Here is a 25,291-nt window from a genome sequence, read left to right as displayed (position 1 = left end):
AAGGGCTGGTGTCTTCTTCTGCAGCCATTTGCTTCCACTAGGCCCTGAGTTTTCAGTCCGGGGAGATACTGCCTCAAGGCTCCCCTGATCCTCAAAGGAGCCTGTGGACCTCTGCTATCAGAGTCTGGGGGAAGAGGTGTCTCCTTGGGATTAAAGGGAAGAGCTGTGGTCTCTGGTATCTGCTGCTGCATACAGGACAGACCAGAAAGAGGAGGCATCTCCTCCAAGGATTCCTGGTCTGCGGCCATGACAAGTGGTGTGTACTGTTATGCAAGTGAAATGAACAATAAAGAATCATGATTAAAATAACAAAACATGTTTAAAACATAGCCTTTTCTCTTTGGGCCATTTGCCATAGTTGAATGTCCTGGTAATATCTGGGGACTTTACAATTGCTCTTAGCTTAGATTGCTGTTAGCAGGGCATGAAGTGAATGATATGAGCCGTCAAGACAATGTCCAAAAAGGAGACAGTCTGAATCGTGTTTTAAAAGTTTCCTAAGGTCAAAAGTATTTCTTACATTTAAAACACATACACACACACACATCTAGAATTTCACCTTTTTTGTTTTGTTTTTTTGTTCCTAACGCTGTCACTCACTGTGTTGGCGGTCATGAAACACATTGTCAAACGTCTCCCAAGATGAAATTTAGAGACCTTCATATTTACCATCTAATTGCAAAGCTTCATCTGAAAAGTAGATTTCTCCCATGTCAGTTAACCTGAAACAGGAATGCAACTGGTGAAGGGGGCAGCAAGCAATAATAGCATCCGCTCCAAGCACACCTAGAGAAAGTGTGCAAAATGGAAAGCAATGTTTATACAATTGCCTGAAAGTTATTTGGGGGGAGGATCTCAGTAGCATAAGCGGAAGCATATTTCCAATGTCATTTGGGTTTGTCAGAAACTTCATGTCAGATGGGATGAGCCTGGGATATAGAGTTTGTTCTTTTATGCCAGTGTCTTACACCCTGGAAGAGTTGCTATTGCCATGAGAAATAACCTAATGGAGAGCCACCAAATGACCTTATTGAGCATTCATCCTGATTTAATTGCATATGTATTGCGGTTAGAGTATGCCCACACTCACAACATACATTCAAAGAACTATTACCCCAGTTTAACAGTCATGGCTTCCTTCAAATAATATTGAAAACTGTAGTTTGCAACCCCTGTTTGTCTCCCAGAGCTACAATTCTCAGAGTGGTTTAACATTCAATTCAACTAGCAATTTTCACTCCGTAAGCCAAACAGGAGTCTCCTAATAACTCTCAGCACCAGTGATAAAATACAGTTCCAATAATTCTTTGGGAGAAGCCATGACTGCTAAAATGGTAAAATCCTGCTTTAAATATCTGACACAAACGTGGACTATGTCCAGTGGTTCTTAAGCATTTGTTCTGATTTGTTTATGACAAAGAACATTCATTTGGATGTTTATTTGAACATTCATTTGGACTTTTAGAGGACATCTGAAGGCAGCCCTGTTTAGGGAAACTTTTAATGTTTAATAAATTATTGTATTTTAATACTTCTGTTGGAAGCCACCCAGAGTGGCTGGGGAAACCCAGCCAGATGGGCAGGGTATAAATAAATTTATTATTATTATTATTATTATTATTATTATTATTATTATTATTATTAGTCTTCCCTATATCATTCATCCATCCCACATTTTTCAAAGCATTTCCATTTTCCAAACCACAAAAAGTGTTGTTGTTTTTCTCCTTGGTGCTCAGGTGGCAGAGAGCTTTCCCTTTCATTGTGCAAACCTAATGCTTTGGTATGCGCTTGAATTCCTCCTGCAAAATATTGACAGTCTGGAGGCACCCATTGTCAGCTTCTCCCAACTGACCCAACATTACCAAAGCAGTGTCACAGCAGTGCTGCTAAGCAAGCATCTGCCAGAAAAGGCCCTCAATATGTTCCAGAAGCGATGAAAGACCTCTTTATGGAGCAACTCTTTTGGCTGTTGCACCACACCTTGAGCAGGATGAAGAAGTTCTGCACAATCAAAGAGCTGCAAACAAGTAAGATCAAGACCCTTTCAAATTAATTGACCTAAATTAGTCATATTCCTTAATTTCAATAGGGTCTATTCCTAGCACAACTAAAGTGGTTGTATATGCAAACCAAAAATAGCATCTACGGACATTGGTTCTACGCTCTCCAGTCAACAAAAGAAGGAAAATGTGACTGACGGGAACAGAGGAAGTTGCCTTATATTAAGTCAGACCAATGGTTCATCTAGCTCACTATTGTCATAGCTGCCAAGTTTTCCCTTTTCTCGCGAGGAAGCCTATTCAGCATAAGGGAAAATCCCTTAAAAAAAGGGATAACTTGGCAGCTATGACTATTGTGTAAACTGACTCCAGGGTTTCAGGTAGGGAATCTCTCCTGGTCCTACCTGGGGATGGTGGGGATTGAACATGGGAGCATCTGCATGCAAGGCTACTGCTCTACCATTGATATAAACTATGGAACTTGCTCCCACAGGAGGCAGTGATGGCAGCCAACTTGAGAAATGAAAAATTCAGAGAGGATAAGGATCCCAAAGGCTACTAGGCATGATGGCTATACTCTGCCTCTGTGGTTGGAGGCAGTCATGCCTCCGAATACCAGTTGATGGAAACCACAGGAGGTGAGAATGCTCTTGTGCTTGGGTCCTTCTTGCAGGTTTCCTAAGGGTTTCTGGTTGGTCTTTGTGAGAACAGGATGCTGCTCGAGATGGGCCACTGGCCTGATTCAACAGAACTCTTTTACAGCCCAGTGCTTTAAAAGCAACACCACCACCCCAGAATGTTTCAAGTTGTGTTCCTTCCTATAAATCAGGCACCCCCAAACTGCGGCCCTCCAGATGTTTTGGCCTACAACTCCCATGATCCCTAGCTAACAGGACCAGTGGTCAAGGAAGATGGGAATTGTAGTCCAAAACATCCGGAGGGCCGAAGTTTGGGGATGCCTGCTATAAATCTCTTCTCAAGGTTACTCTTAAAACTCTTAAAACTCCTGGGAACTTGCTTATATAGAATCTCATATATTTTAACCATGAGGAATCATCACAGCAATGATTGTGTTTGTTGTGTGTTGGTGTTCTTTATGGAGCTTTTGTTTACATCAACTTTTTCAAGTGCATAACGTGACATTGGCAGGCGGCAGTAAGAAACAGGGAAATTGGAGGTCAAAGGGCTGCGATCAGGCAGGGTAAGAAACTTGCATCGCGAGCAGGCATACCTGGGTCTCTGTGTTTGTTTTCTTTTGTTCGAGAGAAGTGATTTATTAGTGCATGGGTGGCTCGGTTTTATGAAAGACAGGCAGCAAACAAATTTCACCTTGGGGTGAGATTTTAATACATTTCAGGACCTTGACAAGATTAGCATATTATCTCTTCAATACCTTATACCTTGAGCAAATGAGAGCTCTGTCAAAGTGAACATATTTGTGTGCTAACAGATCTATTTATGAGTATGGCTTGCCTGGGTGATGTGGCAGAAAGTACCTCACATATAACAAGATGGATGCATATATCTGTCTTAGCCTGGTCTCAGTTGTTTATGCTCATCTGGATTACAGTGGTACCTCGGTTTATGAACACAATTGGTTCCGGAAGTCTGTTCATAAACTGAAGCGTTCATAAACTGAAGCGAGCTTTCCCATTGAAAATAATGGAAAGTGGATTAATCCGTTCCAGACAGTCCACGGAGTACTTAAACTGAAGCGTTCATAAACTGAAGCGAACTTTCCCATTGAAAGTAATGGAAAGTGGATTAATCCGTTCCAGACAGTCCACGGAGTACTTAAACTGAAGCGTTCATAAACTGAAGTGAACTTTCCCATTGAAAGTAATGGAAAGTGGATTAATCCATTCCAGACGGGTCCACGGAGTACTTAAACTGAAGCGTTCATAAACTGAAGCATAGGTGTAATTGGTTCCGGAAGTCTGTTCATAAACTGAAGCGTTCATAAACTGAAGCGAACTTTTCCATTGAAAGTAATGGAAAATGAATTAATCCGTTCCAGATGGGTCCGCGGCGTTCGTAAACCGAAAATTCATAAACCGAGGTGTTCATAAACCGAGGTTCCACTGTACTGTAAAAGTAAAGGTAAAGGGACCCCTGACCATTAGGTCCAGTCGCCGACGACTCTGGGGTTGCGGGGCTCATCTTGCTTTATTGGCTGAGGGAGCTGGTGTACAGCTTCTAGGTCATGTGGCCAGAATGACTAAGCCACTTCTGGCAAACCAGAGCAGCGCACGGAAACGCCATTTACCTTCCCGCTGGAGCGGTACTTATTTATCTACTTGCACTTTGACATGCTTTCAAACTGCTAGGTTGGCAGGAGCAGGGACCGAGCAACAGGAGCTCACTCAGTCACGGGGATTCGAACCACCAACCTTCTGATCGGCAAGCCCTAGGCTGTGTGGTTTAACCCACAGCACCACCGTACTGTGCTGTAAATGGGGCTGCCCTTGAGGATAGGCTGGAGGCTCCAGCCAGTGCAGAATGTGGCTACTAGGTTGGTAAGTGGGGCAGCATGATGGAACCATATGACATGAGACCTGAAAGCACTGCGCTGGTTACCAGTGAGCAACTAGGCCCAATTAATGGTGTTAATACTAGCATATAGTGCCCTCTTTGACCTGGTGAGGTTGTCTCACTCATTATTGACTTTCAAGAGGGATTTTTGGCTTCATGGGCAAAAGTGTACCTACATGAGACAACTTTGATAGGTGGATGGGACAACCTACCTATCAATTGTATGGTATCATCATAACATCAGCTGCCCTGCCCACCTGTCAAAATCCATCACACAGTGGTTCCCAAGTGCCATAGCTGCCAAGTCTCCAGTATTCCCTGGGAAACCCCCGTTTTTCTGGGTGTCCCCAGCCGAAAAAATGGATTTTTTTGTTTTCCCCCGGCTTATTCTGGTGTGGCGGCCATTTTGGAACTGGGGGAGCATGCTCAGAAGCGACTTTTGTTGCTGCTTTGCCCAGTTCCAAAATGGCTGCAGCGCAACTTCTGGTGTGACGGCCATTTTGGAACAGGGCAGAGCAGCATCAAAAGTCACTTCTGAGCATGCTCCGCCCAGTTCCAAAATGGCGGCAGTGCTACTTCCAGTCAGCTACTTCCGGTCCAGTCCCTTATTTCTCAGGCCGGAACTTGGCAGGTATGCCAAGTGCTAAACAGTCAACTAGCTGTTGGGAACTGAAGGATCAGTCCTCTATCAGCTGCAGAAGAGTCCAAGCCCACCTTCCCTTGCCAACACACCCTTTAAGACTCCCGATTACACAATCAGCCATGTTTCTACCTGCCCCACATCTGATGTGGAGTCTCACGGGCCAAATTTGCACCCCTGCTGGACCACATCTGATCCTTGACCTGGAGGTTCCTTTCCCCAGCATAGGACACATGGTGGTTGCATAACAAAGATGTAAACAATAACTACTCAGCAACCTATCTAGTAGTTGTGGTGTTGATCATCTGACTTTCATTAAGCCAGCAAATGCATGCTTCCTAAGATATCAAGAAGGAAAGCCCTTAATAAGCCATGCCCAGCAAAAAGAGAGAAATAAAAAGGCTTCCCCTTTTCCCTGGGAATGCAATTTCATTCAAGTGTATCTTTCATAAATGCTGACATGAGCTAGAAGGCCAAATTATTCATTTCATAAACAAGGTTTTCTCTCCCCCCGCCATTTCTTCCTTTTGCAGAATATACCCACAGGCGCCATCAACACATTCAACTGTAAAAATAGCCAGTTGGATGAGAACAGTGTGAAAAAACTTTTATCTTAAGTATTTACTGTTATTCCAGAATATCGCTCCACTTTTTTTTGGGGGGGGGAGGCGGTAATTCAGCACTCTGGTGGTAAATCTGCGACCTCATTTGCATTTTCTAATTGAATTGCTATCAGGTTTCTTGCAAGAGTGAACAACCAAAAAGAGAAAAAAAGGGGGGGGAACCACCCTGAAAAGTTCTTATAGTTTCATAACACCGCTTGGATTAGCTGGGGAGGGGGGAGAGAGAAAGCTTACTTTATGGGTCTGTTTAGCATGAAAAATATTGTTAGTTCATGGAATGCCATAGACTTTGCCATTGAACAGACAGCTCTGAGTCTGAGGGTGCCTCAGGAAGCTGGGATTTCTCCTACATCAGCTGCCATTTGAAGTTCCCCACAATGTCTTGGAATGCTGCTACATCAGGCATTGTAGGGAATTTCCAATGCCAGACAACGTTCAGATCTGAACCCCATCACAGGGAGCCAGGATGGATGTCAACAGGGATTCCTACTGAGCTGCTTGTGCCCAGGCTTCTCCCCACAGATATTGCCGCCATTCTTCTTAAACATATTCTGAAATGTTTGCTGGGGAGAGGGATGAAAACACTATGCTTTGTTTCAAGTAGGTGACCGGGACCCAGCTTATCATTGGGCAAGACGACAGAGTCCAATTATAGAGCAAGAAATGGTGAATTATTTAGCTTATCATCAATTTATCATCACCACCATATGGATTTTCTGCCTTAAGCACCAACATGTTTTGGTCCATCTCTGTAAGTGGAAAAGGTTACTTGGCAACTAATAAACAACGGCATCTCCTTTAGGCAATGTGAAGCAAAGCAAATAACCACCACATGCACGGTCAGTTATCTCTGGATTTACAAAATTTATATAGGCTGCCCAATGATATTGTCCCCTGGTAAGGTCACTTTTCTGGGTATTGCCACTTTGATATTGTAGAGCACATCACTAAGGCAGGCATAGGCAAACTCGGCCCTCCAGATGTTTTGGGACTACCACTCCCACCATCCCTAACAGGACCAGTGGTCAGGGATGATGGGAATTGTAGTCCCAAAACATCTGGAGGGCCAAGTTTGCCTATGCCTGCACTAAGGCATGGATAGAGAATCTGTGGAGAACCTGTGCCCCCCCTCAATTACTCTGAGCCAGTATGGCCTATAAGGGGTGATGGGAGTTGTTGTCCAATCACATCTAGGGGGCCACAGGTTCTCCACTATGATCATGCAGCTTTGGAATCGACTGGCACTGGGAAAACGTGGGCTCAATCTCAAACAAGGTGCTGTAGGTTGTAGGTCAGAGAAGTCCTATTGAGATGAATGAACCTAAGTTTAACATGTTCATTAATTTTCAGCAGGTTTACTCTGATTAGGACTAGCATTAATGAGCTGGAGGATCAAGGCCACTAGACAAAAGCTGAACCATGAGAAGACCAAGAGTTGCTATTTTATTATCCTCCTTGCTGGAAGTTGCAAGTGGGCAGAGTGCTGTTGCTTTCATGTCCAGCTTGCAGGCTGGCCACTGTGGATGCTGGATTAGATGGGCCTGATCCAGCAGGCTTATGTTACATCCCATCATTTTGCTTAATCAAGTGTATGTGTGTGTGTGTATTTGTGTGTGCTATTTGCATGCCTATTAAGACATGCAATTCCCCACAGTCTAGCTGTAGATTCACCATATGAAGAATTAATTGTCTACTCTTGTCTTCAGAGAAACATGTGAGAGGAGACCCAGCATGTAACAAAAATCATATTTTAAGTACTGCAAAAAACAACAACACAACAAATCTGTGCATATCCTACAGTGACTGCTAAGTGTGTGCATGTTTGTTTTAATTCTATTGGATTTCTGAAAAACAACACACCAGATCAATTTCCCTGAACAGACATGTCAGGGTCAGTGCTTCAAAAGCACTGGGATTTTGACTTGATAATGTTTAATTTCAGTGCTGCTTGATATCCTTCAAATAATCCCATGAACCTCTTTCATTTCCTTTGCAAACAAAACTCTTCTTTTGTTCATAAAAGCAAAGCAGGAAGATTTAAATAAAGCAGAAGCTCAGCCTCCCACTATTATGACACACAATGATACACTACAGTCCGTGACCTTGTCATTAGTCTTGTTTTCCACTGTTTTTTCACCCTCCAACTATACACTAATAAGGCTTTTAAGAAAAGAATGGTGTGAATTTTAAAAAGCCAGAGTTCTATTTGTCTTGAACCAGAGTTCAGCTTGTATTCATATTCTACAAATTTCAAACCAAATATTTTGCTAAAGTTGAAATGCACTGCAGCTTGTATTCTTTTCGCCGGGGAGAAATTTTAAGTAGCTCACTCGAGATGACAGTGTGATCTGTAATACTGAAATGAAATGTGTTCATATTTGCAGAGTATAGAGCACTCCGGCTCAATTGCAAAAAAAGCATTAAAACAGTGTTGCTCTATGAAAGACTCATTTCCCCATAGAATCGTAGAGTTGGAAGGGACCTTGAAACTCATCTACTCCAACCCACTGCAATTCAGGAGCATGCCACTTTCTCATACAGGGATCAAACCTGCAACCTTGCCATTATCAGCACCATGCTCTAATCAACTGAGCTACCCAGGCACAAAAATAATCCCTTCTTCACTCTCCCACTCTGAGGACGTTGTTCCCCCATCACCCTCAGACCCAGGGGATGGCTCCCCTCTAGCTACTTGGCCACACAAGAATTGCAGACTGCTCACCAAGGGTGGCATGATCACTGGAAAAGAAAGCCTTCCGATAATCCAGATAACATCTTGAAAAGCTCAGCCAGCAGTTCCTATTGGGAGCTATCCAAGGTTCTGATTTGCCTTGCACTGCCCTGAGCTGACCTGAAGCAGCTTTGGGTAAGCATGTATGTATATATTGCTTTATATCCTAACTTTCCCCTACAAAGTGGCATACATTGTTCCCCCTTCACAACAACCCTGTGAAGTAGGTTAGGCAAAGTGACAGTGACTGGCTGAAGTTCACCCAATGAACCTCATTGCCGAATGGAGTTTTGAACCCCTGTCTCCCAGGTTAGTCCAACTACAGTATACCTGAAGGAGCATCTCCACCCCCATCATTCTGCCCGGACAGAAGCGAAGTTAAGGTGAGTTTGACCAAACTGCGGGAGGCAGTGGAAGACAGGAGTGCCTGGCGTGCTATGGTCCATGGGGTCACAAAGAGTCGGACACGACTAAACAACAACAACAGTTACTTATCTAAAGGTTGTATAGTTACTTATCTCCTTGGCATCTGATGGGAGTGTTCCACAGGGTGGGCGCCACTACCAAGAAGGCCCTCTGCCTGGTTCCCTGTAAACCTCACTTCTCACAGTGAGGGGAACCATCAGAAGGCCCTTGGAGCTGGACCTTGGCTGAACGACAGGGGTGGAGATGCTCCTTCAGGTATACTGGACCAAGGCTGTTTAGGGCTTTAAAGGTTTATTTTTATATATATTTGGCACCTTTGTTTTTGTCACGGTGTTGATTTCTAGTCATGGCTGTGAAGAAAGAATCTTCCTTTGCAGACAAAGCTTGATTTTTCCATCACCTTATGTCACAGAATCATAGAATTGCAGAGTTGGAAGGGACCCCGAGAGCCATGTAATGCAAACCCCTGAAATGCAGGAATCCAACCTCTGCTTAAAAACCTCCAATGAAGGAGAGTCCACAACCTCCTAAGGGAGTCTTCTCCACTGTCAAACAGCTCTTACTGTCAGAAGGTTCTTCCTGATGTTTAGTGGGAGTCTCTTGTAACTTGAAGGCATTGGTCCAAAAACTACCTTGCAGAAAAGGATTGACAGATGGATGTTCTGTCTCTGAATGAAGAACTTTAGGGTGGTAGAGTCACCAGGTAACTGGTGAACATCTCATACCATTAAGCAGTTTAAACTAAAATCTACAGTCTATAACATAAAGTTGCTATATCTGACCTGGCCTCTGGGGTTAGCGGAAAACAAGTCTTTGTCCTCTTCAGGTATTTTAGAGTATTATGCCATCCTGCTCCCCCCTCCCCCCTCAAGTCTTCACTTCTGCAGGCTAAACACAACCTGTCCCTTAAGTCCTTCTTCACAGAATCCCCCCCACCTGCCCCCAATGCCTTCCCAGAGTCTATCCAGTCATTGCTTTCCCTAAAGGTCAGGATGAGCTGGCAGCTAATTTTCCAAAAGCAGTCCCTCCAACCTGACAGCCCTCCATCTCTAGATAATAAATCTTCAGGTTGGAAGTCTGGATTACTTCTTCAATAGCAAATGGCATGTCTGCGAAGCTACAGGGCCAAAGAATGGGGTCAGTGAAGGAAAATTTATTGCCATGGGATTCTCTGCTGAAGAGTCTCAGATACATATTCAGATGTCTGCAAGACAGGCAGAGTCAGAGTCAATGCAAAAATAGGGGCTTGGCGGAAGCTCCAGGAGCAGAAGAGAATTAAGCTTCCCTTTCCACCCATTTGTCTGAAGACTGTATCTCAACCAAAGGGGACGATACATCACCACAAAAGAGGATGTGAAGGCAGGAAGTGGGTGAGAAATTCTCCCCAGTTCACCAAAGTTCAATCTAAAGGATGATCGAGTGGCCTTTTAAGAATAAGGAAGAACTAGCTCAAAAGTCAAGTCCCCCCTTTAGCTACATTAACCTGAAAGCCTGCACACAGGGAACAGAATTCACAGCTGTGAAATGATTCACCAGGGTCTCACTACTGCATGTTGCTGTGCCTGTTTGGAAAAACTTGCCTGGTCTGATTTATTTATTTATTGCTCACATCTCCTGCCCACCTTGTTTCTAATGTTCGGATGGCCAACAGCAAGACGAGGTACCATTCTGGGATGGATCCAGGGCCCTGGGTTCTTAAACAAAGACTAAAAATAGCAATAGCATCCTCCTTCACCCCAGCCTGAGCCACAAAGGCTGTTGGGAAATTGAGCAAACATCGTAGCCCTTGATTTGCTGTCTACTGTGAATGCAGGGGCAATGGGTGTTGGTGGAAGAAAAGTGGCAGGAAATCATTCCACCATTCCTTGATTCCATTGCATAATTGCTCCTCCCCAGATACTTCCCCCTAGCCTAGCTGGGGGAAACGGACATTCTTGGTTGATTCAAACGTGATACAGCCTGTCTTGGATTGTACAATTTCAGACTGCAGGTGAAGGACCTGCTTCTGGGATTTATTTATTTTTAAATACCCCACAGGTCATGGAGAGTTAGTACATCAGGGAGAAGAGTCTATATTGCTTGTTAACATGGGGACCTTTCAAATATACGATTCCCACATTCCAGCCAAGATATTAGCATGCACTGTTTCTGCACATTTTAATTGACCATTAGAGATTGCGGAGGCCTATAATGATGTACAAGGTCCTTTGAGCACAGTGCCCCAAGCTTTTCTGGACTATAGGCCAAGACACTAACACCTTGCACCAAAGCCAGATTAAGATGGCTGTGGTGAAATTCCCAAAATAAGCCCCCCACCCCACCCGCTGCCCCCACAAAAGCTTGAAACAATGTGCCACAAAAAGAGTCTTGTGGCATCGTAAAGCCAACAAATTTATTGGCTATTCTCCCCCTCCCCTTCTCTGAATTGCCATCATTGTTATTTTTACCTTGTGTCCCTTGTGTTGTGATTTTTCTCCCACCAGTAACCTGACCATAGTTTCCCAGCTTTCTAAGGCCTGGTGGTCCCATGCCGTCACCATAAATATTGTCTGCTCCGAGGGGATTTGCACCTGTTGAGTGGCGTAGATAGTTCCATCTGTCCTCACCTTGAAGTCCAAGTTGTCGGTTTCGTACTGGATTCCTTTGCTCTCAGAGCAGCCGCTAAATTTCACTGGGGGAAAGGAGACAAAAGAGAGGATGGTGGTTATTGAAACTGTTATTATGCCCTCGATATGCACAGCGCTTATCAGGGTAATGTAAGCCACAGCAACAAAATCAAGATACATTCCTGCTGTGAGGACCTTGCATTCTAAATATGATGACAGAGGAGAGAACAATAAGAGGTGAATAGAGGGAAAGTTAAAAAGGGGTGGGGGGCACACTTGAGAGTAAATGCAGTTGGGGTGTGCTTTCATTGGCAGAGAAGGCTATAACACAGGTCAGGGTAGTATGGTATAAAGTTAGAGCATTAGACTGGGAAACCCAGGTTCAAATCCCTTCTCAGCCAGAACACCTAAGAGGTTACCTTGAGCCAATTGGTGGCTCTCTCAGGTGGCTTATGTACCACCTAGAAGGGTAAACGAAAATGATCAGGAGGAAGAGCACCAACGAGGATAAGCTACATTGTTTGCACTCTGTCCAACATTTTCGGATCCAAAACAGGGACACGTGTCTTGCGGGACGTGCTTCCGTTCATGTCACATGACCTGCACAGAGCTCTAGCCCCCCAACACAATTTTTTTTGGGGGGGGGGCTAGAACACCGCAGCACCCAAAATGGCTGCTGAGATTTCACGTGAAAAAACGTGATGTTCCATTTTTTCGGGGCACTTGGGAGGTCTGTGTTTGGGACACTTCAGTTCACGAAAAAGATAGTGATATGACTCTGAGTGAAGTGTAGGTGGGTTCCCACGAGGCAAGACACAGTGATAACAGCAAGAACCTTTATTAAACTAACAGAACTGGACAACAGGGGCAAAGCAACTGCTTATATGCATTTCTGAAGGCCTGGGCCACTCCCACTCCCAACGTGATTGGCTGTCTAAACTTCCAAGCTACGAATCATGACCCAGAGTTTAAGGTCCAATGGCAGAGGCCCAAATCCTGAAATGTTTTGTGAGTGGATATCAGGTATCGAATCAGAACACAGGGGCTCAGAATCCTGAGTCCAGACTCAAGCTCAGGCAAACACAGACCACTGAATACATAACACTGAGTACCAGCTGCTGGGAATCACAAGTGGGAAGAGGCGCTGTTGCACCCAGATCCTGCTTGCACACTTCCCATAGGCATCTGGCTGGCCACTGTGAGAAACCGGATGCTGGCCTAGAGAGACCTTCCTCATAACACCCAAACTGATGGGCCACCAATGAAGCTGGATATTGGAAGTGTCAGGACAGATAATAGAAGGCACTTCTTCACACTGCCCAGAGTTAAACTCTGGAACTCTCACCCACCGGGAGCAGTGATGGCCACCAATTTGGATGGCTATAGAAGAGGATAAGACAAATCCATGGAGGCTGTCAATGGCTACTAGCCATGATGGCTGTGCTGTACCACCACAGTTGAAGTCCACACACCAGTTGCTGGAAACCGCAGGAAGGGAGAGGGCTCTTGTGCTCAAGTTCTGCTCCCTGGTTTCCCACAGGGATCTGGTTGGCTGCTGTGAGAACGGGATGCTGGACTTAGATGGGCCATTGGCCTGGATCCAACATGCTATTCTTATGTTCTTATGTGAAGAGGGAAGGGAGAGGACACAGCCCTGGGCTGCCATTCTCAATGCTAGACCCCTCTTTTAATCATCACATCTGGAGCTAGCCTAACTTCCATGTTTCAGTCTCTAGCTTTTGGGCTCATCGTGGGCATCTGGCTGGCTCCTGTGAGAACAGGATGTTGCACTAGATTGGCCTCTGGCCTGATCCAGCAGAATTTTCTTATATATACTTATCCAGCTGGGTTCTTCTTAGGTTCAACCTAAGCTAAGTCCCATAATTTTTGTGAGGACAAAGTTGTCATGGCGGCCACTTATGATCTCTAATCAGCAACTTCACATAAAGAGGAGGTTGGGGGAGAGAGCTGAAGGGAGAAAGGAGAAGGAGGACGAGAGAGTTCAGATGGGAAACAAAACCCCATAAAAGGACAGTGGCTAGATGTCAGGCCATTTCTGACAGTGCGCTTGACGTTCTCAAAGAAACATCAGGGAAATTATATAACGGTGTATTTGACCTTTCCAGAAAGCTCTTGAACTTTACTACCATTCCCAGGGAAACTGCTAGCAGCTATTTCTAAAAAAAAGTCCTTTCTAAAGTTTCATTACATCTGAGAGGCAGTCGATCCCCACTGCTATGAGTGGATTACTCGCCTTCCTCCATTATCTACTGAATATGATGAGAAGCGATTAGCCACATGTCTGGTCTGTCATTTTGTGAAGCCTACAGCTATCTACCTAGTCGATGGGATGCTTACACATGCCTTAATGGCAACTTAAATGTCCATAATCATTCCGTTAACAGATTTTATTTGTTACTTTTTGGTCGGACGACAATTAAAACGCACCGCTGAAACCGAATCCTTCTGTCCAACTCAGACATATGCAGTCAGTCTGCTTGACGACCCTCTTGCCCTTCCTTATGAAAAAGATTCGAGACACGGTGACACAATACGTACTAAGGAAATGCAGCTTAAGTAAATGCCATCTGATAAACGTGATCATGCTGTAGAAACGACAATTGCGTTTTCATGGCATGTCAATTGAAAAAAACAGAGGCCTCTGCAGATGGTGGGGAGGTGTGTGTCTCAGCAACAGGCTGGATGAGAAGCAGTGGGAGACACCAGCCCAAGAGTCCCACCCCCCCGGGGAGGACTCCGAAGATGACACCTTAGAACCTGGAGCCTGGTGGTGGAACACTGAGGAGCAGTCAGCAGGAGGGAAGAGCTAGGAGCTGATAGAAATAGGAGACGAGTGATCAAGGAGGGTCAGTATTAGAAGCTGAGAGTCACAGGGTGCACACAGACAGTCCCAGTCCTGCCACCGCCTCCCCCTCTGACTCAAGGAGGATCCTGCCCACTGAGCAACATGCCAGACAGGTCCAGAGGAGGAGCCCACCTCCTCGATGCAGCCTTTGTCTGTCTGGGAGGGATCCAGAGGGAGAGGCTAGAGGAGAAAGAGACTTTATATTTTATCCTTAGAACCATTATGTGCTGTAGTCTTCATCCAGTGCTAGTGCTAGGCTATGATACACTCCCTCTCATGTAAAGCAGGGCGGAGGCAAAGCTTTTCTATGGCAGATATGTGGCGAGTGGAAGCTTACCTTAAAATGACATAGAGTCAGACCTACAGGACCCTGTTCACAATTAGTCCAGTGAGCAGAAGATGAGGTTTCACATTTGCCACCCCCTTCTCTTTCTCTGCATATATCTATATTGGTGGCAAAATAGCCACATTCAGGCATCCAGTGCCCTCACGGGATTCTAAGTGTTTTGGGGAGAATGCTCAACAGTCTGGCCCCACTGCCACCCCATAAACATAGGCTAAAGGCCCATAGCAGGTTTAATATGTATGTAAACTGTGCAATTTAGAAGCCCAATCATGTGAGCATCTAAATTGTATGGAGAACATGAGCTTATATGTCAGAGAACCTGCTTTGGCTCTTCCAGTCATGGACCATGGTCGGATTCAGCTGTCAGAGATGCAACAGATGTGGTGGAAACAGTGGGTTCAGCTCCATGTTTGCCACAATGCCCAAAGAGGGCTTCTATGTCAGTCAATCAATCAAGATATATTAGTCAGTAAACCCTAATACTTATGTTAATGTATGCTGCTCTGGATTTGAACCCTGGTGGCATCTAAGGTACTGAGGTTAAATGCATTTGGCTAATATCTTTTTAATCCACCATTTTTTACTCTAAAAGCAATCTCATACCGGTAGCTTCACTTTGACTTGCAAAACTGCCTGATAACATTCAAGAGAATGACTTGTATTTAAATCATTTACTCTCCAATGGACAGTCTCAAGACGATATGCAGCTTCAGCTTGCTTCAATGATTTATACATAGTTTGGGGGTTCAGTCTGAATATTTTTTTGTATATATTTGATACTGCAATATTTTAATGTTATACTTTTGTTTTGTTTTTACCTTGACCTCCCCCCCCTTTTCTTTTAAATAAGCCTTGCTGCAACCGGTGATTTGGTGCGAGTAGACTAGGTCTCTAGTAACAGTTAAAAGATAGTTTTGGCATTTGATTTGCAGATGCATTGAATGAAGTGGGCCGGACAAAGGCTAGACACAGACTAGTGCATATATTTTTTAAGTTACCGTACTCTCTTCTGGCTCATTTTATTGACAGACAAAAGTGATACCTTCTATCTAAACTAATCAAGAACAGCCAACAGTTTCTAAAGTCATGAGCATTCACTGGAGAAGCAGTTTCCATGGGACAAGGCCTCATTTCATTTGCCCCACCTTCAACTAGGGTGGCCATACTTAATAAAGGTCCAGAGGTTGAGTCTAGCTGTTTTTGGCTGGTTCTCTGTTTGGGAGTCTATATGTTATTTCCAGGTATGGATGGTATCTGATGGCAACTTTCACCTGCTAGAAGGAAACACAGCAGCATAAGCGGGAGGGGGATAATTTTCAGCTACTCCTAGGGTTGCCAGACTCAATAGAGGACAGGACTTCTGTGCCTTTAATTGCCCTGCTCTCTTTTTAGTCTGGAAACCTTAAAGAGAAACCAGCAGACCCTTTGCTTGGAAATTAAACAAAGGGTCTGCTGGTTTCTCTTTAAGGTTTTCAGACTCAAAAGAGAGCAGGGCAATTAAAGGCACAGAAGACATGTCCTCTATTGAATCTGGCAACCCTAGCTACTCCCCCCCCCCCGGCAGTGCTCTGTATGTTAAGTACCGGAATTTAATTAATTGAAATTGTTAATGCTTCTATGCATTACTATGTGATTAAATCTTATTGGTTGGTAACTGAATTCTAGAGAGTTCTGATGGGATTGGCTAACGGTGGTCACATGGGAGGTATCTAGTGAAGGAGAGACTTATGTGAAGCAAGATGACTGTGTTTTAATCCACTGTGAACACTGCTAAGCTGAATTGAGTGTTGGAGTGCTTCTTCTCTGCCTGAAAGAAAGAGAGCAAAGCTGCAGGAGAAGGTAAAAATGGAAATATCTCATAGGAGCTGCAAGACATATAATTGAGATACAGAAGGCTGAAAGTGCTGAGCTCTGGAAAGAGAGGAAAATACAGTTGTTTGGAAGTTAAAAGAAGAGACTGTGAGCCCATGCTTGGAGAAGCATGTAAATATTATGTTTTAATTCACCTGTAAGTTTCTGCAAGAAAAGTGAATGTTAAAAATCTGGACATTGGTTTAATTTCCAAAGAAGTGTGCCAGTCATATATGTGATCTGAGCTTCTCAGCTGCATTTTCGCTACCCTTTCATCAACCCTGTACCCCTTTAATTCTACTCCAGAGGGTTGAGGAACCCTCCGAAGCAAATTTAGGGTGAGTGTGGGTTGCTGCAGGGGGCATTGCTGCAAATTGCTTTTATTCCCTTCTGGATATGGATTCTCTTCCATCAGCAGATGGTCACTGTTGGATATCTCCTTTTGTGTTTAGCCCACCATTTTCTGGCATCAAGCAGAGACCTTTTCATTTGCTCAAGGTGTGTGTGTGTGTGTGTGCGTGATGTGTTGAGACAGAGAACAAAGCCCCAGGTCTTTCTTTTTCTTGTCTGCTGCCAGCATAGTTGGGATGCTTATCTCAGAGCATGCATTTTTGAACGTTTTATATTGCTGTCATTTCATGCCACCATTAGCCCCCTCCTGGCGTGCACTCACAGGCTGCAGAAAGCTATGCACTCTCATGATGTTAAAAACCTAACAGTAATTCGAAATATTTCTCACTACTCTTCCTAGGCTCCTCCAGAACACACACACCCTTGCAAATATTTACGAGGGTGGAGTAAAGCAAGTCCACTTTAATGAAGTGGATTGTACTCCTCTTAGAATGGGTGAGAAGAACCCAGTTTTTTGTGCTGAAGAAGATAATCTCCCACATCTTATTTGTTTGAACACACTGAAGTATCTGTAGATACGAACATTCATTCAGTTATTTGGTAGGCAGATGCCTTTGGAACTGTCACCTGTAGTGGGGTGGAGATGACAAGCCAAGCCAAGAGCAAGTGTCACATTTGACTGATAAACAACGATGGATAATGTCCTAGGTTTTCTTTTGTGGGGTGGTTGTTAGTGGGGGTATCTATGCAATTACTGTGGGAGGATTAGGTTTTAAGCAATTTCACTGTCACAGCTTGCTCGATTTAATTACAGTTTATTCCAAAAACCCAGGAGGGGAAAAGGTGCTTCGCTGTTTTGTTCCGTGAAGCGAATTCCACCCCACCTCAGCCTTTGCTTTCACCTTTTTTATTGCCATTTGGCATGTGAAAATGATCTCGTACACCTGCGACGTGCAAAGCATCTCAGTCTTGACATTTCCGCCCCCTCAATCAATGCCTCCCACCTCTGATGCTGGGGAGGGGGGGGGAGAGACAGGAAAAGATTGGTTTCTATGGACTAGGTGAAATAGGCATTTTGGGACCCCGTTCTAAACCTGTACATTCAGGAAACGGTATGTTACCATTAAACTTGTCTGTCATTTCTTTGGTCCGCTGCAGGCTGCTCCAATATGCTGCACTTGAGCCTTATGCCACCGTGTTGATTTCTGTGCTCTGTTATCCAAAAATGACTGCCTCGGAAAAAAGGGCCTCTTTGATTTCCTAATTATTTCTATTAGTTTAAAACAACGCTGGCTAGAGACAGGGGAAGCCAGAAGAGAAATCAACGCTCCTTTTAGAAACAAGGTGAGGCCCTTAGTTGGTACTGGGCTTCCCTTGTCAGGAGGCAGGAGGACAAGAAAAGCCCACAAGGGCATCTTACAGGCAGGGATGCAGGGCTGGAGAATTTGTGGTCCACAAGGTGTGGCTGGGTTACATCTCCCATCACCATGAACCATTAGCCTTGCTGTCTGGAGCGAAAGAGAGTTGGATTCCAACAACATTTGGAAGGCTATTGGTTCCCCAGCATGCCCTCCTGCATACCTCAGATGGAAATAGGGACAACTCTCACTCCCTCACAAAGCCACTTCCGCATCTCCACGGAGGTGGTGTTGTGGGCTTGCCCCGAATGAACTATCGCGATGGGGGCTGAGAGCAGCCCCCTCGCGAGGAGGGAGTTCCCGCCTCCGTCAGACCCCGGCCGGCCAATAGGGTCGGCCGGGAGGTGGGGCTTAGCATCTTTTAAGCCGGCCGGAGGCGGGAACTCAGCCTTTCCTGCCCTGGCCCCCAAATTGGAAATTTGCATAAAAGAAGAAGGGGGGGCAGATTGCGTCATCCTCTGCCCAGAAATTGGAGAAGTAATTCCGTTAAAGGGATTCCGGGGGCGGTAGCTTTGTCCTGGGCCTGCGGAGGACAGGGCCTTATGGCACCCCCCAACGGTGGCCACAGGAGGTGTTCCAGTAGATGTACATCACCGGGCTCCTTTCTGGTGGTTAATTTCTCCCAGACTGTAACACACGGGTTACAGTCGGATATAGCCGGTTAAGTTCCAATGCCTAAGCCAATACCACTCATCATTCGTAACCAATAAAGTTGTGGCCTTTTCGCCCACTTAAATTTATTCATTGTGTCTTGTGTCTTATTTCATGTGGAGGGAGGGGCATTGCCACACACCTGACCCTCCTTTTTTGCCCCTGTCACAGAGCATGTCTTCCCAGAAGGAGGGTGAGTTCCCACCACCACTTCACCAATGGGACACAGCACACATGCCCTCCGCCATCCTGAGAAAACCCTGTAACCCTGATTTTATTTTATTTTATGGTAGATTTACAAAAAGAAAGAAAAAAAACACACCAATAAATACATTTTAGAAAGGGGCAAGATTAGATGCAGATGCACAAAGCAGTTTCTTTTTTAATGAAGACTCCTTGCACTCTCCTCTTCTTCACCTGCGCTCCAGCAGGCACTGTAAGCCGCCCAAGGAAGGAGGTCAGTAGCGGCCATGGAGAGACAACAAGATCGCAGCCGCTGTTGCTCAGGAGAAGTGCCAGTTCGTCGTCCGGGGGGGGGGGGGGGGGCTCTGCGGCAGAAGCACTGGCTGGGAAATAGGGACACTCTGGGATCAAATCAGAAGCCAGGATGGCTTTCATATTTCTGGGACTGTCCCTGGAAAATCAGGACACTTGGAAGGGTACGCAGTACAGGATGCAAAGATTGACAACCTGCTCTTGGAGCTATTCCAAATTATATTGCAAAACAAAAGCAACAAGGGATTTTACCCAAACCTGGTCTGGCTCCTTTTCTATACCTTTGCAAGGTGTCGCAGACTCAAATAGAGATGGGGGAGAAACCGGTTCAGTTTGCATTTTAGTATGAACCTATCTAATTTGGATTTCCCCAATCAATAAATGCACCAACATGCACCTGCCCATCAAGAGCTGCACTTGGAAGTTTGCAACACTGTTCTCCATTGAGAACAACAATGTGTACAGAAATGCCATATGTCAGGGGAAATTGCAAACACACACTGTCTATTTGTGAAAATAATGTCAGAACACATCCTATCAGAGAACGATGCTTGCACAAATGCATATGTTGGGGGAAATAAACAGGCAAATGCACACAACTTTCAATGAAGGCTTTTAAAGAAGCTTCCGAATTGGAGGAGCTGAACATAAGATTGCAAAAAAAAAAAAAGAGAGAGAGAAACAGAGAGTAACCAAAACTGGCAGATGCATCCAAGTTTGAGGCTTGGATTCTGGCAACAGGAGCCAGGCATCTCTCCTATGACTGGGATAGCACTCAGGTGCAAGGAACTTCCAGTCTGATCCCTGCCGCAACATTTGTGCAATTAGGTAATTTTAGACTTAATTCTAGACTCTGCGGTTTGAAGGAGGGGGTGGGGCTCCCTCTTTAGATAGCAATGTGCATTGCTTCACTTACTTCAAAATGCTGCCTTGCTGCAACTGAGGATCTCCATGCTCATTCTGCAGAGCAGGAGATGAGATGTTTGCCTACCTGGTGTAGACACTGCTTCTTACGAGCTAAAGCAACGGGGCCAGTCCTTGTAATAAACGCAATAGCTTGCCTTGAAAAGAAAACTAGCAATCAATCTTAATGTGTGTAAACTCTTCTTCTTCTTCTTCTTCTTCTTCTTCTTCTTCTTCTTCTTCTTCTTCTTCTTCTTCTTCTTCTTCTTCCTTCTTCTTCCTTCTTCTTCTTCTTCTTCTTCTTCTTCTTCTTCTTCTTCTTCTTCTTCTTCTTCTTCTTCTTCTTCTTCTTCTTCTTTTCTTCTTCATCACAGGACGCTGGTGAAATTACTTTCGTCCTGGCTTTAGGGGATGTTGTGCTCTCATCCTGGGCTCTAACTCTTGCGCCAGACAGGAGATTGGGCTGCATGACCTACAAGGACCTTTTCCAACGGCATAATACTACTTAGAAAGCTGAGAATGTTTGCAATTTGCAAGGGAAGCAACTTTTGAATTAAAGAAGAGAGGGGTGGGGTATGGCTGCCTTTACTCAAAGCTCAGATCTCCCCAGACTCAGATCTATGTTCCTTTGACCAGCCTAAAGTCTCACGAACCACTGTAGACAGTTAGCGTTCAAAGGCTGCGGCGTCTGTAATTAGGGTTTGAGATAAACAGCAGAGCTTTGCATTTTATCAATTTTACATGGGGGGCTGGGGGTGGGGAGAGGGGAAACCGTGTTTAAAAATATATGTGTGTATCAGCCGTGGAACGCTTCACTGATGCTTATCAGAAGCTTATGCCAGAAGGCGCATCAAATGCCCACAGAGAGAGAAAGCCAGCAGAGCACCTTCATTAGCAGGAGTTTTTGGTTTAACCCTTTACCCTCATCATTTTTAATTGCTTGCTCCGTGAAGGGAGGGCGGGTGTCAAATTGGGGGAAGGCAACCCAGGTGGTGAATTCAGCAGTCCAGCGAGTTCGTTCATGCGCTACATGTTGTATTCAAGAAGTGTGCGGAAGAACACAGCCCTTCCATAACCGTGCATTTCTGAACCAATCCTTTTAAAGCATTCATTCTACCACACTAAACAGCCAGGCCCAAATATTGAAAACCAAAACCAAAGAGTTCCTACCCCACATAAGCATAGGAGCCAACTCCTAGGGGACAAGGGTTCTTCACCCTCCCAATAAAATATTTGAGGGGGCCAAGCTCCTCAAAACTGATAGGCATTGCCATTCAAATAGTGTTCGTGCAAGACATCATGTGATTGATTACGTGGGGCAGGGCTTACCTGCCCCCCCAATATTTTATTCAAGTTGGCACCCCTGCACATAGACAGCCAACTTTGGAACTCCCTGCCTCATGACATCAGTTCAGTGCCTTCACTGTACTCTTTTTAGCACCTGGGAAAAAAAAACCTTTCTGATTAGGCATGTAGAAAATGCCATGTGGTTTAATCTGGTTTTAGCTTTTTTGGTGATTTTAATTATCTTTTGAAGATCTTAAATAGTTGTTTAAATGGTTCTTCACCAATAATTTTATTGTTTTATTCTTTTTGCAGGTTGTATTCCAATCAAACATTATATACATGTTGTAAAATATAAATATGATAAATTCACATCAGCAAAAAAAAAAAGGAACACAGATTTCCAAGTGCTAATTTATGGGTGTACACACAAATTTATAAATGTTGACTATATATGATGCATCCCATAATATGGCATGTGTGCTGCTCCATCTGCTGCCCAGGTACTAATTGTTGATGGGAAATTTAAGGCCTTTCTTTCTCTCCCTTCTGAGAGTTCTCTGTTTTTAATCTGAACTTGGCATGAATTGCTCCATCAAATGAATGAATTGCTCCATCAAATGAATTGCTCCATCAAACAGAGGGCTGTCCTCTGATAACTCTTCAAACAGTGGACTAATATCTGTAAGGAAGGACACATAGCCATTGTATGCTGGCCCACTTTAGAACTGATGTTCTCAGTGTGCAATGAGGTGAGAGAGTGGCAGCAAACCCATCATTTGACCTTGGAACGGTCTCCCTCAGAAGGTTGTGGTCTCTCCTTCCTTGGAGTTTTTAAAGCAGAGGTTGCATGACCATCTGTTATGGATGCTTTAGTTGAGATTCCTGCATTGCAGTGAGTTGGACCACTAGATGACCCTTGGGTCCCTTCCAACTCTACAATTCTATGATCTTCTGTTTTTTTCTTTAAAAAAGAAAGAGAGAGGGAGAAGTAAAAATTATCAGGGTGGTGAATTTCGGATCAGTGGAATTGGAATGCTGAACTAGAATTTTGATAATCTGAATACAGTCATACCTCGGTTTAAGTACGCTTCAGTTTGAATTAAAAGACGCCTGCTTCTTGGGAGAAAAGCAATGACAAACCTAGACAGCATCTTAAAAAGCAGAGACATCACCTTGCCCACAAAGGTCCGTATAGTTAAAGCTATGGTTTTCCCAGTAGTGATGTATGGAAGTGAGAGCTGGACCATCAAGAAGGGTGATCGCCGAAGAATTGATGCTTTTGAATTATGGTGCTGGAGGAGACTCTTGAGAGTCCCATGGACTGCTAGAAGATCAAACCTATCTATTCTTAAGGAAATCAGCCCTGAGTGCTCACTGGAAGGACAGATCCTGAAGCTAAGGCTCCAATACTTTGGCCACCTCATGAGAAGAGAAGACTCCCTGGAAAAGACCCTGATGTTGGGAAAGATGGAGGGCACAAGGAGAAGGGGACGACAGAGGATGAGATGGTTGGACAGTGTTCTCGAAACTATGCACATGAGTTTGACCAAACTGCGGGAGGCAGTGCAAGACAGGAGTGCCTGGCGTGCTATGGTCCATGGGGTCACGAAGAGTCTGACATGACTAAACGACTAAACAACAACAACAACAGTTTGAGTACTTTCAGTTTAAGTACTCAGCGGACCTGTCTGGAACGGATTAATCCACTTTCCATTACTTTCAATGGGAAAAATCATTTCAGCTTAAGTACGCTTCAGGTTAAATATGCTTAAGGTTAAGTACGCTTCAGGTTAAGTACGGACTTCCAGAACCAATTACACTCATACTTCGGGTTAAGTACGCTTCAGGTTGAGTACTTCACGGACCCGTCCGGCACGGATTAATCCGCTTTCCATTACTTTCAATGGGAAAGTTCGCTTCAGGTTAAGTACAGGCTTCCGGAACCAATTGTTTACTTAAACCGAGGTACCACTGTATAAGGAATGGGAAAATATACATCACAAAAACAAGGTGCAAGGAGCCATGTTTCCTGTATTACTGGGGGGGTGGACTAGATGTCCGACTCCACAATTCTACGATTCTAAGCCTTCTAAGCCTTCTCCAAAGAATTACCCATTAACATGAATCTGGCCTGCTTCCTTATTCCGCCTCGAAAAGAAAATGAGCCTACACTGCCCCCCACATTCAGCCATGTATCTGCTCACCCAGCTTGTGATGCAACCCAGTGCCTGCATTAAGTGATACTCATTCCAGTAGAAGCAGAAGGCTTTTATTTTGTAAGTAAACACAAGACATTTAGTTCCCTGCCACTCTCCTGGGATTGGATTGTACGGATTACAAAGAGCTAATGATGTAGAGTTTAACGGAAGACACAAAAACTCAAAGGATGGGATTTAGTTCTGCTTTTGCCTGGGAGAACACATTTAGCTCCATGAAATTTTTATCACCTCTAAATGCACCCTTCTTGCAGGTAGAATCTTGGTTGTTGTCTTTTTTTATTGCACTTGGAAAACTAGTTGGCAATCATCTGCTGGCTTCCTCTTTTTTTTCTTAACACAAAAACTATTGAGTCAGCAATAGGCTATTACCGTATTTTTCCATGTATAAGACACTCCGTGTATAAGACACCCCCTATGTTTTGTGATTCAAAATTAAGAAAATGCACTAGGCACTATCTGTGTATAAGACGACCACTTATTTTAAACTTCAAAAATTCAGGAAAAAATAAAGTCTTACACATGGAAAAATACAGTATACAGTGGTATCTCTAGTTACAAACTTAATTCGTTCCAAAGGTCTGTTCTTAACCTGAAACTGTTCTTAAATAGAGGCTTGCTTTCGCTAATGGGGCCTCTTGCTGCTGCTGCGCCGCCGGCACACGACTTTCGTTCTCATCCTGGGGCAAAGTTCTCAACTCGAGGTAACTCTTCCAGGTTAGCAGAGTTTGTAACCTGAAGCGTTTGTAACCTGAAGCGTTTGTAACCTGAGGCGTTTGTAACCTGAGGCGTTTGTAACTTGAGGTACCACTGTATTTGCAGTTTAGCACCAGTATTAAAAAAGAACCTTTTGTTTATAATGGCAGGCCCATCAGATTGTGGGAAAACCATCAACCCACAAAGTAGCTCAGCAACATGCCAATGGGTACAGAGATGACATCTGGGTGATGGAGGAGAGAAAGGATGCAGTGAAAGGATGCAGCCAACAAAATCTGTGATCCACATCACATAGGAGGCTGACTTAGGCTGAGTCATTAAGTTCAGCATTGACTGCATTGACTAGTAGCAACTCTCTACGGCAGGCATCCCCAAACTTCGGCCCTCCAGATGTTTTGGACTACAATTCCCATCATCCCTGACCACTGGTCCTGTTAGCTAGGGATCATGGGAGTTGTAGGCCAAAACATATGGAGGGCCGCAGTTTGGGGATGCCTGCTCTAGGGTTTCAGAAAGTGGGTTTATCCAGCCCTTTACTTGGAGATGTCAGGGACTGGACCTACAGTACATTTGCAGAGGCTGATTTGCAAAGGCCAGGGCTTGCCACCACACAGCTGGAAGGCAGGCAT

At 44.5% G+C, this 25,291-nt stretch overlaps 1 protein-coding gene across 2 annotated transcripts in view; it reads right to left on the bottom strand.

Annotated features, from left to right (window-relative positions):
- Positions 1–25,291, bottom strand: part of CDH4 (cadherin 4) — a 756,000-nt gene that overhangs the window by 317,266 nt on the left and 413,443 nt on the right. The window contains exon 3 of one of the 2 annotated variants that reach the window (XM_035121942.2): positions 11,403–11,626. In XM_035121942.2, the coding sequence (XP_034977833.1) occupies positions 11,403–11,626 (224 nt within the window). The remainder of the gene's footprint in view (positions 1–11,402; positions 11,627–25,291) is intronic. The other variant, XM_060277334.1, reaches the window with a different exon arrangement.

The sequence above is a fragment of the Zootoca vivipara genome, chromosome 7 (genome assembly GCF_963506605.1).
Source record: "Zootoca vivipara chromosome 7, rZooViv1.1, whole genome shotgun sequence".
NCBI classification, from domain to species: domain Eukaryota; kingdom Metazoa; phylum Chordata; class Lepidosauria; order Squamata; family Lacertidae; genus Zootoca; species Zootoca vivipara.
This window is presented reverse-complemented; position numbering and strand designations above follow the sequence as displayed.